Below are 13,226 nucleotides of genomic sequence, written 5' to 3' on the forward strand. Positions count from 1 at the left end.
AAATATGAAGACAATATGAGATTAAAATAAGAGAAAACAAGAAATATTAGGTGACATTAATATTAATTGCTGAACATCCAGCATGTGTCTTCAGTCCCTTGAATATTAAACAGTAAGAAGGCTATGATGTCACTGATGCCAGAGATTACAGTACCACTTTAAAATGAGGCTCCTTTATAAAGGGTTTAGAAATAATTTATAAATTAGTTTTTAATGGTTATTTATTAAGTTATACTGTTAAACCTCAGATCTTACTAGAGCAGGGGTGTCCAAACTTTTTTTGTTGGGGCCAGAAGGAGAAATATATTTGAAGTCATGGGCCACTGACTCTGTAATAAAACCAATAATGAAATATACCACTTTAAATAATACTTTTTTCCTGATTATTTCATTTACACACCATTTTACTTACTATCTTTATCTTTGACAGTGTTGTGTAAACTAAGATTTTTCAAATTGATGTTTAATTTCATGATGTCTCTTAATATTAAACTCCTTAATTACGGCAACTTTTAGACTCTTTGGCCTGTTTATCTGCGCTAGAAATGCGCTCTCTCTGCGCTTTTAGACTCTTTCGCCCCGTTTTTCTGCACTAGAAATGCGCACCCTCTCTGCTTTTAGACTCTTTGGCCCATTTTTCTGCGTTAAAAATGCGCACCCTCTCTGCTTTTAGACTCTTTGGCCCGCGGGCCGTAGTTTGGACATCCCTGTCCTAGAGGCTTATCTTACTTTGTCTTTCCCATCAGTCATTTTTAACATGTCTGTTAATAACTTTATTTATTATAATAACTTATTACATTACTAAACTGACTTTCTATATTATTTTATTAAATATGTTAAAAAGTCTTTATCACTGTTGTTCTTTCTATTAATGTGTTGTAAGTACTTATTAATGTTTTTTAAAGTATTTAAAACCTCATTTATAATCATAAATAAACTCCTTTATAAACTATTTATTAACCCTTATTTTAAATTGGTATCAAGATTACTTTGGGACAACACGGACAGGGAATTTAAATAGCTTAATCATTTAATGAATAAATATTAAATAAATGAAAATTAAGATTCTTTGATATTTGTAGTGTTTTTATTAAGAATAAATCTGCAAAAAAATATTGTCACACAATGTTTACATGAAGTTTAAACTTCTATTCTGGGACACAAAATACATTATTTTGATATTACTTTATATAAATGCAAAGAGCAGTGCATCTGTGAGTTTTTTAAAGGAACTTTGGCACCATCTATTGTCTTGGATGTAGAACTGCACTTTAACGTCAAGGAGGCCACAGTTTACCTCAGAAAACAGCTTAAAATACAGCAATAAATAAGACAGAACAGGACAATTTCAGTATAATAGGCAATAAAAAATATTTTTCAAAAGATAATACTTATAAATAAGAATGAAAAATAAAATGTTATGTAAAAATGAGAAGGCCATATCTTTGTATAATTATTAGATGTTTGATTGTTAGACAATAATAAAATGTATATTTTCTAACCATAACGACTACACAGATGCCAAATTACTTTTATATATATATTTTTTTCTTAAGTTAACTTCAAGCACACAAGGTAAATAACAGATTTAGAATTGTGAAATGCACAGAAATAATGAATAAAAATCTACAGCTACTGTCTGTGGCATTTTTAAAGATCTTTAGAAGATGGATTTAAGACATTTCAGACAAATTAAGGCCTTTTTTAGTTATATGAATTTAAGGCTTTAAGAATACTTTGTCTAGGTATATTTGCAAGTGTAACATTTTGCATGCGTTATATACAAGTCATTTAAATACTTATTTTTATAGTAATTATTTGCCTAATTATATTTTCGCGGTATATTAATGACAAAAATATGTGTAGATTAGTGGTTCAGTTTCTGACTGGTGGTGTATTTCCAGCACATAAACAGAGACAGGCTCAATAAAGAGCTTTTTACAACTTGTTCATAAATTGGAGACCAAGGAAACTTTTGGGAAACTGTAGCAAAACTATTTTTGTTAATCACAAAAATCAACCGTTACTAGGAAATGCACTCCAGAACTGTGGTACTTCTCTGCATGAATTAGATGCCTGTAGTCAAATATTAATAATATTTCATTATGCCTTTTCTTTCTTAGGGTTTAACTCCACAAATGGATAACAGAGGTATGTTTACACTTTTTACAAGTTACACTGGCACTAAACTCAGACATTATTTATACCTTTGTTGTTTATGTATTTTTCTAATAAAGCCAGTAAAAGACTAGCTGGAAATGGCAGCTTTTCTACGCCACCTGGGACCCCTAAAAAATCACGGCCTTCTAGCCCAGAGAAAACAGGGGAAGGTAGGCTTTATATTTTATTTCTGGTAAAAAATTAAGTTATGACAACTTTACATCATTTTATCCTATAGCATTTAATCAGGTTCTTTTTTCTTTAAACTATACTGTCTTAATCCATATTTACAAATGTTCATAGTACATTATAGGATCTTATTGCTTGTTTTTACAGGTACAAGTATGTGTGCCCCAGACAAAGCATGTATGTATAAATGTATATATAAATATATGTATATATATTCGATTAGTGACACCACTAATAAAAACACATCAACAGATTAAGATACTTTTAAATACCTTTGTTTTTGTCTCATTTACCTCTGCACCACTTATTTTCATTTGACCCATTTTTATTAGATTTGCATTGTTTCATTACCCTGGATTGAGAGAAAAGCAGAACTAATTAGTGAGTGTTCCCACTGTCGCTGCTCGTAAATTGCATGTAATTTTATCTGCGTGGATGATTGTGGCTTTCCCCTTACGTCAAGCATAAACCATGCATAGGCAGGCCAGGCCTGTGTGGCACTAAGTGTAAAAATGTAGTCAATACTAAAACAAAATATAGATATAATATAGAATAATGTATAATAATAATAATAATAATAATAATAATAATAATAATAATAATAATAAAAATAAACTTTGTTTCTATTACATTATTTAACATGAATGGAAATCTCAGTAAGGTAAAGTTTTCTTTGACTGTTCTTTGACTGTTCCCTCTCTCTTTTACAATTTGTGCTTTTTGTTCTTTAGCAATGAATATTAGAATTGCCAAGAGCGTTGTGGCAAACATCAAATATGGTCTCAATGGATATAAAAATGAAGACAATCCCACTAGGAAGCTGATTGAAAATGTCAGGTGTAGTAAATTTAATAACAATTATTATAATTAGTAGAAAAAATATATAATTACACCAATTGCACAGCTAATAAGGAATATGTTTAGGTTTTAAAACTAGCTTTTTTATGTATTTTTGTACTCAGTGACCACATCTCAAAATTGGACACTTGTACAGCAAAGAAAACTACTGTTGGAGTTTTTGGAAAGACAGGAGCTGGCAAGAGCTCTCTGATAAACGCAATCCTGGGAGAAACAGATCTGTTACCATCAGGAACACTTTGTGCCTGCACTTCAGTCATCATACAGATCGAAGCCAACACAACAGACTCCAACTACACAGCTGAGATTGAATTTATCTCAAAAGAGGTACAAAGATTATACAAATATTTTTCACACTGTATATGACATACAGTTGCAAGAAAAGGAATGTGAACCCTTTAAGATTACATGGATTTCTGCATAAATTAAATGTGTTCTGATCTTCATCTAAATCACAACAATAGACAAAAACAGACTGTTTCTAAACTTATACCACACAAATAAATTATATGTTTGCATGGTTTTATTGAACACAACATGTTAACATTTACAGTGCAGGGTGGAAAAAGTATGTAAACCTTTGGATTTAATAACTGGTTGATCCTTCTTTGGCAGCAATAACCACAACCGAACGTTTCCTGTAGTTGCAGATCAGACCTGCAGAACGGTCAAGAGGAATTCTGGACCATTCCTCTTCACAAAACTGTTTTATTTCAGCAATATTCTTGGGATATCTGGTGTGAATCGCTCTCCTGAGGTCATGACACAGAAGGTGTATTTTCTTCTGTTGAAGCCGTTCGGTTGTTGATTTACTTCTGTGTTTTGGGTCGCTGTCCTGTTACATCATCCATCCTCTGTTGGAGGACAGATGGTCTTAAGTTTTCCTGCAAAATGTGGTATTTAGTGGTCCATCGATCTAAAGCGCTGCCACTATGAGCGAGAGGTCACAGGTTCGAACCCCAGCTCATGCAGCTTTGCTATCAATCTGCTGGTACTCAGAGGGAGCAAAATTGGCGCTCTCTCCCCACATCACTCCTAGGCGGATGTCTGCAGCACAGGAGTCTGTGAGCTGATGTACCAGAACCGAGCCGCTGCGCTGTCCTCAGCAATGCTGCATCAGTAGCAGCTCAAAAAAGAAGTGGTGGCTGACTTCACACGTGTTAGTCTTCACCCTCCTGGTGTGTTGGGGCATCACTAGTGATAGGGGGAGTCCTAGTGAGTGGGTTGGGTAATAGGCCATGTAAATTGGTGAGAAAATGGGAAAAATTAGAAATAAAATTATATAAAAAAAATGTTTTGGTATTTCTTGGGAATTTATTTTTCTGTTAATGACGAAAATCCTCCAGGCGCTGAGGCAGCAAAGCAGCCCAAACCATGATGCCCCCCTCAACCATATTTCACATTTGGGATGAGGTTTTGATGATGGTGTGCTGTGCCTTTTTTCTCCACACATAGCGTTGTGTGTTCCTTCAAAACAACTCAATTTTGGTTTCATCTGTCCACAGTATATTTTGCCGGTAGTGGGGTGGAACATCCAGGTGCCCTTTTGCAAACTTCAAACGTGCAGCAATGTTTTTTTTGGACAGCAGTGGCTTCCTCCATGGTGTCCTCCATGGTTTCCCTTATTGTAGATTTGCCAACAAAAATGTTAGCATGTGCCAGAGATTTCTGTAAGTCTTTAGCTGACACTCTAGGATTCTTCCTTACCTCATTGATCATTCTGTGATGTGCTCTTGCAGTCATCTTTACAGGACGACCATGCCTAGGGAGAGTAGTAACAGTGCTGAACTTTCTCCATTTGTAGACCGTCTGTCTTACTGTGGACACATGAACATCAAGGCTTTTAGAGATACTTTTGTTACCCTTTCCAGCTTCATGCAAGTCAACAATTCCTAAACGTAGGTCTTCTGAGAGCTATTTTGTGAGAGGCATGATTCACATCAAACAATGCTTCTTAAGAACAGGCAGGGCAGCTTTAAGCAAAACATCTCATCACATTGATTTGACTCCAGTTTGGCTAACTCCTGGCTCCAATATCTTTAAGAAAAGTCATTAGCCTTTTGTGGTATTAGTTTAATCAGACAGTTTTTGTCTATTGTTGTGACTTAGATAATGATCAGAATACACTTAATGACCAATTTATGCAAAAATCCAAGTAATCCAAAAGGGTTCACATACTTTTTCTTGCAACTGTTACCGATGGACATAAAGTATCTTTATTTTCTATAAGTCCTATAACATTTTAAACTCTATGGTATGCATGTCTATTTCTAGCACACATTCATTAATTTTCTTATTATCAAATAATGTAAACAATATACTATTCTATGCTTTTTGTTGCTACAGGTCTTGTTGCCACAAATGATTAATGCCAAAATATTACTGAAATATTCATCTTATGCAACTCTGTGATTGTGTTTCACTTCGAATTTTTTATAAACTCTAGGAATGGAATGCTGAACTTGAGACTCTTGTGAATGTCTTATTAGAGGATAAAAAAGAGAGAGATGATGCACTGTTTAAAGCAGCAAATGAGAAGATTAAAGCACTGTATGGAGAAAAAGGTGTTTGTCAAACACTAAAAGACCTTAAAAAGGACGAAAATTTCACAAAAATACCAGAGTTTCTAAAATCTAAAATCAAAAAGATAGTATGTGAAAAGGTAATTACAAAAATTTACTTTTTAAGCTAAAAGGTTCATGTCTACATATCTAAGCAAGTCAGTTGTGTATTCATGACTGTACTTTATGTGTTCTACACCAGGCCTCAGATCTCTCAGATGAGATTGGACGTTACATTCAGCATGATGACTCTCTTCTGGGAGAATGTTACTGGCCAGTAGTGAAGACTGTGACCATAAAGGTTCCAAACTGCAAAGATTTTCTGGAACATGTAGTTCTGGTGGATCTTCCTGGAACTGGAGATTATAACAAGAGCAGAGATCAGATGTGGAGAATGGTAATTATCGTATATGTTTATATTATGTATTTGTGATTAATATGTAATATTGTAACTGGGGGATAATTCGCCTTTTTTATGATTGGGACCATCATGCAAAGTGTTTGTCTAAATTATCATGAAGTACATTGCATGGTAAGAAAAACAAGTGTTTACTATTATTTATTTATTATTATACGTTTGTCTGATTTTATACTTATGACAATATACTGAACTGTTGAAATGTGAGATTCCCTTGTGTTTGGTAGAAATTGAGAGATTGCTCGACAGTGTGGATTGTAAGTGAAATAAATCGTGCACTTGCTGACAAAGACGCCTGGGAGATCGTTTCTAGCAGCATAACCGACATGGCACAAGGAGGAGAGTGCAGCAGCCTCTCTTTTATCTGCACCAAGACTGATGACATCAACCCACAGAGCTACATGCGGTTAGTTGCAAGTTAGATTGTCTAACTTAATTAAATGGCTGTTTCTCCGGAGAGGAAATTTATTTGGGGCTTTGATTTGGTGCCCACTCTAGTGCAGCGCCCCTATGCGTCGCAAAGGCTGCATACCCCCTTTTTTCGCCATTGTCCATATTGTATACTACTATATTAATTTATGCCGAAAATATATCTCCAGCATTAGCTGAAGTATTTTTTTCATGGACAGAATTGTGTTTATTTTAAACATCTAACAAATGTATTTTACAATTTAGAGCCTTAAAACTGAAGGATGATGACTTTCATATCACACCAGAGGTAATACTGATGCTTTTGGAATATCTCACTTTAGTTGGCAAATGAAGAGAATGAACAAGTCATTTTTTGTATCTTTATAGGACCCTCAGTATGGCAACAAGAAAAGAATTGCATGCATAATGCACAGGAATGGCAAAGCCAAAAAAAAGGTGATGATGCAGTTTCTTCAACAAGATACAATAAAGGTATGTTCTTCAGTTGCTTGTGAGTTTTGTAAGAAGCTGTTAAAGTCTGTTACTGTCTAATATTCAGGAACACACTATTCAGCACAGAGAAAGTAGACTGAATGAGGTGTTCATGATATGATTCCCCATTTTGAGAAATGATCACATGATGTGGAGAGAAAAGTAAGAGGACTACCGTAGGCATGAGGGCATGACCATAAACCTGAGGGCATTTCAGACTCAGGGGCATTTCTATAAACTTAAAATGTAATTTAGACTTAAAGGTGCTCCCACAACCTTAAAGTCACTAACATGGAACTGAAAAAACTATCTTGACTTGAGGATGCTCTCATAGACTGTAGGGATCTTGGGGGGGGGGGGGGGGGGGTATAAAGACCAGCATGTCTTTTAGAGTTAGCTTGGCACATCCCATGCCAAAAAAACACATTTCAAGAACTCACAGAAGTTATGAAAACAAGTGATTTTTTTGTGTGAAGTGAAGACCGTATTTAGTGTATGAATGCTCTAACTACTTGAATCACTTGACCTTGTTTGACTGGGGAAAAATCATGCAGTGGTTTTCATCTTTTGCTTCACAAGGAACACTTTGATTGTGATGACAATTTCCTGTCTGTGTTCACCGTGAGTTCTGAAGAATTCACGAAAGAGGATCCAATCCTGAATCAAGAGCAAACAGGTAAAGCATTAATGCTTCTAACTGATCACACAAAATTACCTACAGTAATAGTACATTATAACACAATTGTTCTGGATCTGATTTAAACACTTACAGAGATACCTGCTCTCAAGGACCTCTTGAGGAAGTACAACATCAATCACAAAAATGAGACAACGCGTCACTACATCTCTGGAGCTATAGGAATCCTCTCCCTAATCCAAAGTTCCAAGAAGAGTGATGCCAAAATGGTACATCATATTACTAATTTATACTGTACAAATAGCTGTACAGTATACAGCTGTACTGTACAAAAGCTTTGAGTGTACTCTGATTAATAACAGATTCAAGATTCAAAGAGTTTATTGTCATGTGCACAGTAAGAACCAAGTTTCCTTGTACAATGAAATTCGTTCTTTGCTCCTCGCCAAGTAGGCCGCAAAAAGATAAAATTAGAAAATATACAATAAAGAAAGAAAAAACTAACTAAATATAAATATGAAATTGGTGTAAAATTTACATCCAAGTTCGAAAGATGTACATTACAACAGTAATGTGTTATGTATATATATAAATATGCTGGGGGTGGGTAGAGTCTTTGAGGATGGATGGAGGAGGATGGCAGGCGTGTATGGTCCGTCACAGTAGTGTTGCCATACCACACAGTGATACAGTTGGTCAAGAGGCTCTCAATGACACAGCTGTAGAAGTTGCAGAGTATCTTGGGAGACATCCCGAACTTCCTCAGCCTCCTCAGGAAGTACAGCCGCTGTTAAGCCTTTTTGACTGGCTGTGTGGTGTTTAATGTCCACTTGAAGTCCTCACTGATGTGGATGCCCAGGTATTTAAAACTGTTCACTCTCCACTTCAAGCTCCACATGAACATGGACAGTGGCTGATGAGGTTTCCTCTCCTTCCTCATGTCCACTATCAGCTCCTTCGTCTTGTCTGTGTTGAGGCAGAGTTTGTTGTCCTCACACCATTACACCAGTCTTGTCACCTCTCCCCTGTAAGCCACTTAATCTCCGCCACTGATACGTCCTATCACTGCTGTGTCGTCTGCGAACTTCAGGATGATGTTGTCCTTATGGGAAGTGACACAGTCGTGGGTGAACAGGGTGTAGAGGATAGGGCTGAGGACACATCCCTGTGGGGTGCCTGTGTAGGTGATGATACTGGCTGAAGTCCTATCTCCAATCCTGACAAATTGAGGTTTGCCAGTCAGGAAATCCAACAGCCAGCTGCAAAGGGTCGGGTGCAGGCCGAGTACATACAGTTTGTTTGTGAGTTTGTGGGAAATGACCATGTTAAAGGCAGAACTGTAGTTCACAAAGAGCATCCTGATGTAGGAGTCTTTGTTTTCCAGGTGGGAGAGGGAGTAGTGGAGGGCAGCAACAATAGTGTCCGAGGTGGATCTGTTGGGATGGTAGGCATGCTGCAGGAGGTCCAGTATGCTGCACTGGATGTGAACCAGAACCACTCTCTCAAAGCATTTCATAATGATTGGAGTGAGTGCTACTGGCCTGTAATTATTCAGGCAGGTTGTGGGCTCTTCTTGGGGAGGGGGACAATAGTTGTGGTCTTGTAGCAAGTGGGAACAATACTTGGCTGAGGAAAATATTAAAAATGGAGCTGAAAACGTTATCGAGTTTGTTGCTCTAAGGGCCCTTCCCGGTATGTTGTCTGGTCCTGCTGCCTTGCGGGGGTTGATCTTCCTCAGAGCTCTGAATACCTGGCCTGATAATACTGACTGGGGAGGTGTGGAGGGCTGAGTGTGTGTGTGAGCCTCTCGGTGGTAGTGCTGGGGATTTCAAAGCGGATGTAAAAGGTGTTGAGGTTATCTGGTAGGATGCCTGTGGAGCTGAAGGTGCTGGTGGTGGTCCTCTATGCAGACAGAGGAGTCCTTCATTGTGGCTGCAACTTCAAACACATCCCAGTCTGTTGTAGCAAAACAGTCCTGCAGGATGCCCTCAGTCTCCAGAGACCACAGTTTAACAGTTTTGGTAACAGGGTTTGCTTGTTTAAGCCTTTGTCTGTAGGCTGGGTACAGGAACACTGAGATGTGGTCTGACTGTCTGAAGTGGGCGCGAGGTGCGGCTATGTATGCAGCGCGTACATTGCTGTACACATGGTCCAGGGTGTTCTTGTCGCGTATTGTTAGTGTTTGTGGATTACAGTACGTAAGTTGCACTGGTTAAAATCCCCAGCGGTGATAAAGACGGCATCAGGGTGAGCCGCTCTCAGCATGCTGATGACATCATGGAGTTTGCCAAGTGCTGCCGTAGAGTTAGCCCGTGGGAGGATGTAAACAGCGGCTAAAAACACAGCAGTAAATTCCAGTGGTAGATAATAGAGACAGCATTTCAGCAGTATGAACTCCACGTCTGGTGAACAGTGCCTAAAAGCGGTCTGTACGTCTCCCCACCACGCATTGTTTACAAACACGCACACCTCCCCCTTTAGCCTTACCCGAGGCTGCCGTACGGTCTCCTCTGTGTACGGACTGAGTTTCTAGCTGAATAGCGCTGTCCGGTACTTTGTCTGAGAGCCAGGTCTTTCTGAAAATAAGAGCGCAGCACTCTCTTAATTCCCGCTGTGATGTAATCCTTGCTCTCAGCTCGTCCAGTTTGTTTTCCAGAGACTGCACGTTAGCTAGCAGGAGACTGGGCAGTGGTGGTCGGCTAGCGCAAGCATTTAGCTTAGCATGTAGCCCTCCTCTCCTGCCTTGCCGCCTTCAAAGTGCTCTACTATGCTTGAGGTCGGTGTCACTGGGTCTTCCTGGCGGCAGCAGTGGTCGCTGTGGGAGCGAAAAATGGGTTGCAGCTCCGGTGGAATAAAGCCAGTAAATCCAAAATTACTGTGTGATGCGATGTCCATCATATACTAGCAGTGAACAGCATTTGTGTACTGCTAAGAGAGCAGAAAAAAGTAAAAAAAAAAGGGGGCGCCATTTAGTGAGGTCTGTTTTTGTATAGTGTTTGTGTTCACTGAGATGAAAAAATCCATGTTTTGACATGGATACAGTATCATTTGTACTGACTTTAATTTTTAATCTTTATTGAAACTTTAGCAAAGAAAATAACTTACCCCTTTAATATGGCTCCTTTACTACTTGCCATGCTTTTAGGGTTGAACAAGTACATTCCTCCTGCAATAAATGAATACGTGAGGTCAGTCACCACATGTTTTTAAACCGATTACTAGGCAATCAGAGGAAAGCACCATATCCCCAGGTCTGATTATCATTACATGTGCAGCACAATCCAGGATTTGAACTCACAATGCTTAGCCATAGTGTCAGAATCTTGGTCTGTTGGGCCATTGGAGCAAATCGTAGTTGCCATGTTAAGCATTTGGGAGCATTAGATGGAATTTAAAGGCAAAAAAACGAATAGGATGTGAATGTCAGTGTAACCTTTAAAGGTCTCCATCGTTTTTTCATTCATTGTAAAATGTCTAGTTGTGGTCTCTAGTATGAATGAATGCCCTGTAAGATATTTTTTGTAACAAAAAAAAAAAGGTGCTCCAGTGATCTAGTATAACTATGTGAGTCTAGCTGCCTCCATTCTATAGTCAACTTTGCAGATCTAAAACGTTAGCACCACTTGTCTTCAGAAAGCCTTATATCTTTGCCTTATCTTTGACCCTGAATCTGAGAAGGAAAGAGAAATAACAGAAGAACTGCTTCCTGATCATTTGTTGAGGAACATTTCAAAACGGTAATATTTGCTTGTCAGCGTAACTTATTTCCTCAAAGAGGTAAACATTTTTCTGTGATCGTCATCATGCTTTTAGGGTGTAGCAAACAGAAACATTTTAAAATAAGATAATTGACATTTTTACACAAATAACCTCGGAGGGGTTGTGGAGTGAATGATATAGCAGTTCGGACTCACGTTTTCTTTCATTTGTGTGAACGATTTGCAATTCATGCTCATGATTTCTTTCATTTGTGCTAACGATGTCTTTATTTCATACTCATGATTTCTGTAATTCGAGGTCATGATTTCTGTAATTCGAGCAAATGATGTTTATGAAGCTTGGAGGGAAAGAAGCATTTTGTCCCTTGATTTGATCAGTGATCTACATTTATAACCTGCTGCTTATTAAAGCTTTAGTGATACAGTTCGATAATACAGTGTGCAGCTTTTGCCATAGTGGTGGCATCTCCACAGCGCATGGGGAGAGATGACCATGGCGTCTCCACAGAACATGGGGGAGAGCTGACCATGGTTTCCTAAAAATGTGTTTTAGATGTGACCAAATGTAATTGTTAGATGTACACTAATATCACAATATTACACTAAGAGTTATCCTGTTCGTACAACTAATTTGTACATCTAATCTAAATTACACTTGTATGCAAATTATATGTACAGTGTATCACAAAAGTGAGTACACCCCTCTCATATTTCTGCAGATATTTAAGTATATCTTATAAAGGGACAACACTGACAAAATAACACTTTGACACAATGAAAAGTAGTCAGCTTACATAACAGTGTAAATTTATTCTTCCCTTAAAATAACTCAATATACAGCCATTATTGTCTAAACCACCAGCAACAAAAGTGAGTACCCCACTTAGTGAAAGTTGTCAATATTGTGTATGGCACACTTATCTTCGTACTGCTCACCTGATTGCTTCCACGCATGTGAGGAGTGTACTCACTTTTGTGATACACTGTAAATTAAACCATTTAAACATACTATTTTCTGAAACATCATTATAAATCAAAACTCAAATGCAAAGTTATGAGCTCAGAAACAGGCAGAAACAGTTGATTAAAAAGACTCTTTTTGTGCATATTTTAGTGATATTGGCAGGCCTAAAGTCTTTAAGTTTCCCATATGGTCACCTTTCACAGGTATATAATGATATAAACACTAAATTGCATTTCATGTATAACATATGAATAAATTAATGAAGTTCAACTTATATAGCGCTTTTATAGAGCCCAAGGACGCTTTACAATTTACACATTTTACACACAAGTACATTACACATCAAGACTCATCCACACACCGATGAGAAGCGGCAGCCAATAGCGCACAGCGTACTCTCAACAGGAAATGACCGTCCACCTGGAGGACTGCATCAGGCACTACAGCATATACCCAGGACAGAGTGCCAATCCATATCTGAAAAAAAAGAATTAAAGAAATCGTGAGCATGAATTGTAAATCGTTTACTCAAATTAAAGAAAACGTGAGCGCGAACTGCTATATCATTTACTCGTTTAATTTTTTTTTCCCACGGCCCCTCCCGGGCTCCGTAAATAACAGTCTTTGCAATGTCATATGTTACTTTACAGCACATGTATAATGCCCTGCTAAGTGCAGTGTATCCACTGACCTAGCAGAATTTGGTTGAATCATGCTGGAGCATGGTTCTGCTGCCTTCCCACTCCCCCGTTGGTTTGTACTCACTCTACGTTTAAACAAGTAACTAGTGTAAACAGAACTACTTAATTGATTTCAT

The 13,226-nt window shown here is 37.9% G+C and overlaps 1 protein-coding gene across 1 annotated transcript in view; it reads left to right on the forward strand.

Annotated features, from left to right (window-relative positions):
- LOC111197013 (nuclear GTPase SLIP-GC) overlaps positions 1 to 13,226 on the forward strand; it is a 56,106-nt gene that overhangs the window by 1,990 nt on the left and 40,890 nt on the right. The window contains exons 3-14 of the mRNA XM_022686410.2: positions 2,124 to 2,151; positions 2,238 to 2,330; positions 2,497 to 2,526; positions 3,081 to 3,186; positions 3,312 to 3,534; positions 5,654 to 5,869; positions 5,971 to 6,165; positions 6,414 to 6,592; positions 6,862 to 6,904; positions 6,985 to 7,089; positions 7,669 to 7,765; positions 7,862 to 7,995. Coding sequence (XP_022542131.2) covers positions 2,139 to 2,151; positions 2,238 to 2,330; positions 2,497 to 2,526; positions 3,081 to 3,186; positions 3,312 to 3,534; positions 5,654 to 5,869; positions 5,971 to 6,165; positions 6,414 to 6,592; positions 6,862 to 6,904; positions 6,985 to 7,089; positions 7,669 to 7,765; positions 7,862 to 7,995 — 1,434 coding nt within the window. The 5' untranslated portion in view covers positions 2,124 to 2,138. The remainder of the gene's footprint in view (positions 1 to 2,123; positions 2,152 to 2,237; positions 2,331 to 2,496; positions 2,527 to 3,080; positions 3,187 to 3,311; positions 3,535 to 5,653; positions 5,870 to 5,970; positions 6,166 to 6,413; positions 6,593 to 6,861; positions 6,905 to 6,984; positions 7,090 to 7,668; positions 7,766 to 7,861; positions 7,996 to 13,226) is intronic.

This window comes from Astyanax mexicanus, chromosome 1, assembly GCF_023375975.1.
Source record: "Astyanax mexicanus isolate ESR-SI-001 chromosome 1, AstMex3_surface, whole genome shotgun sequence".
Classification (NCBI taxonomy): domain Eukaryota; kingdom Metazoa; phylum Chordata; class Actinopteri; order Characiformes; family Acestrorhamphidae; genus Astyanax; species Astyanax mexicanus.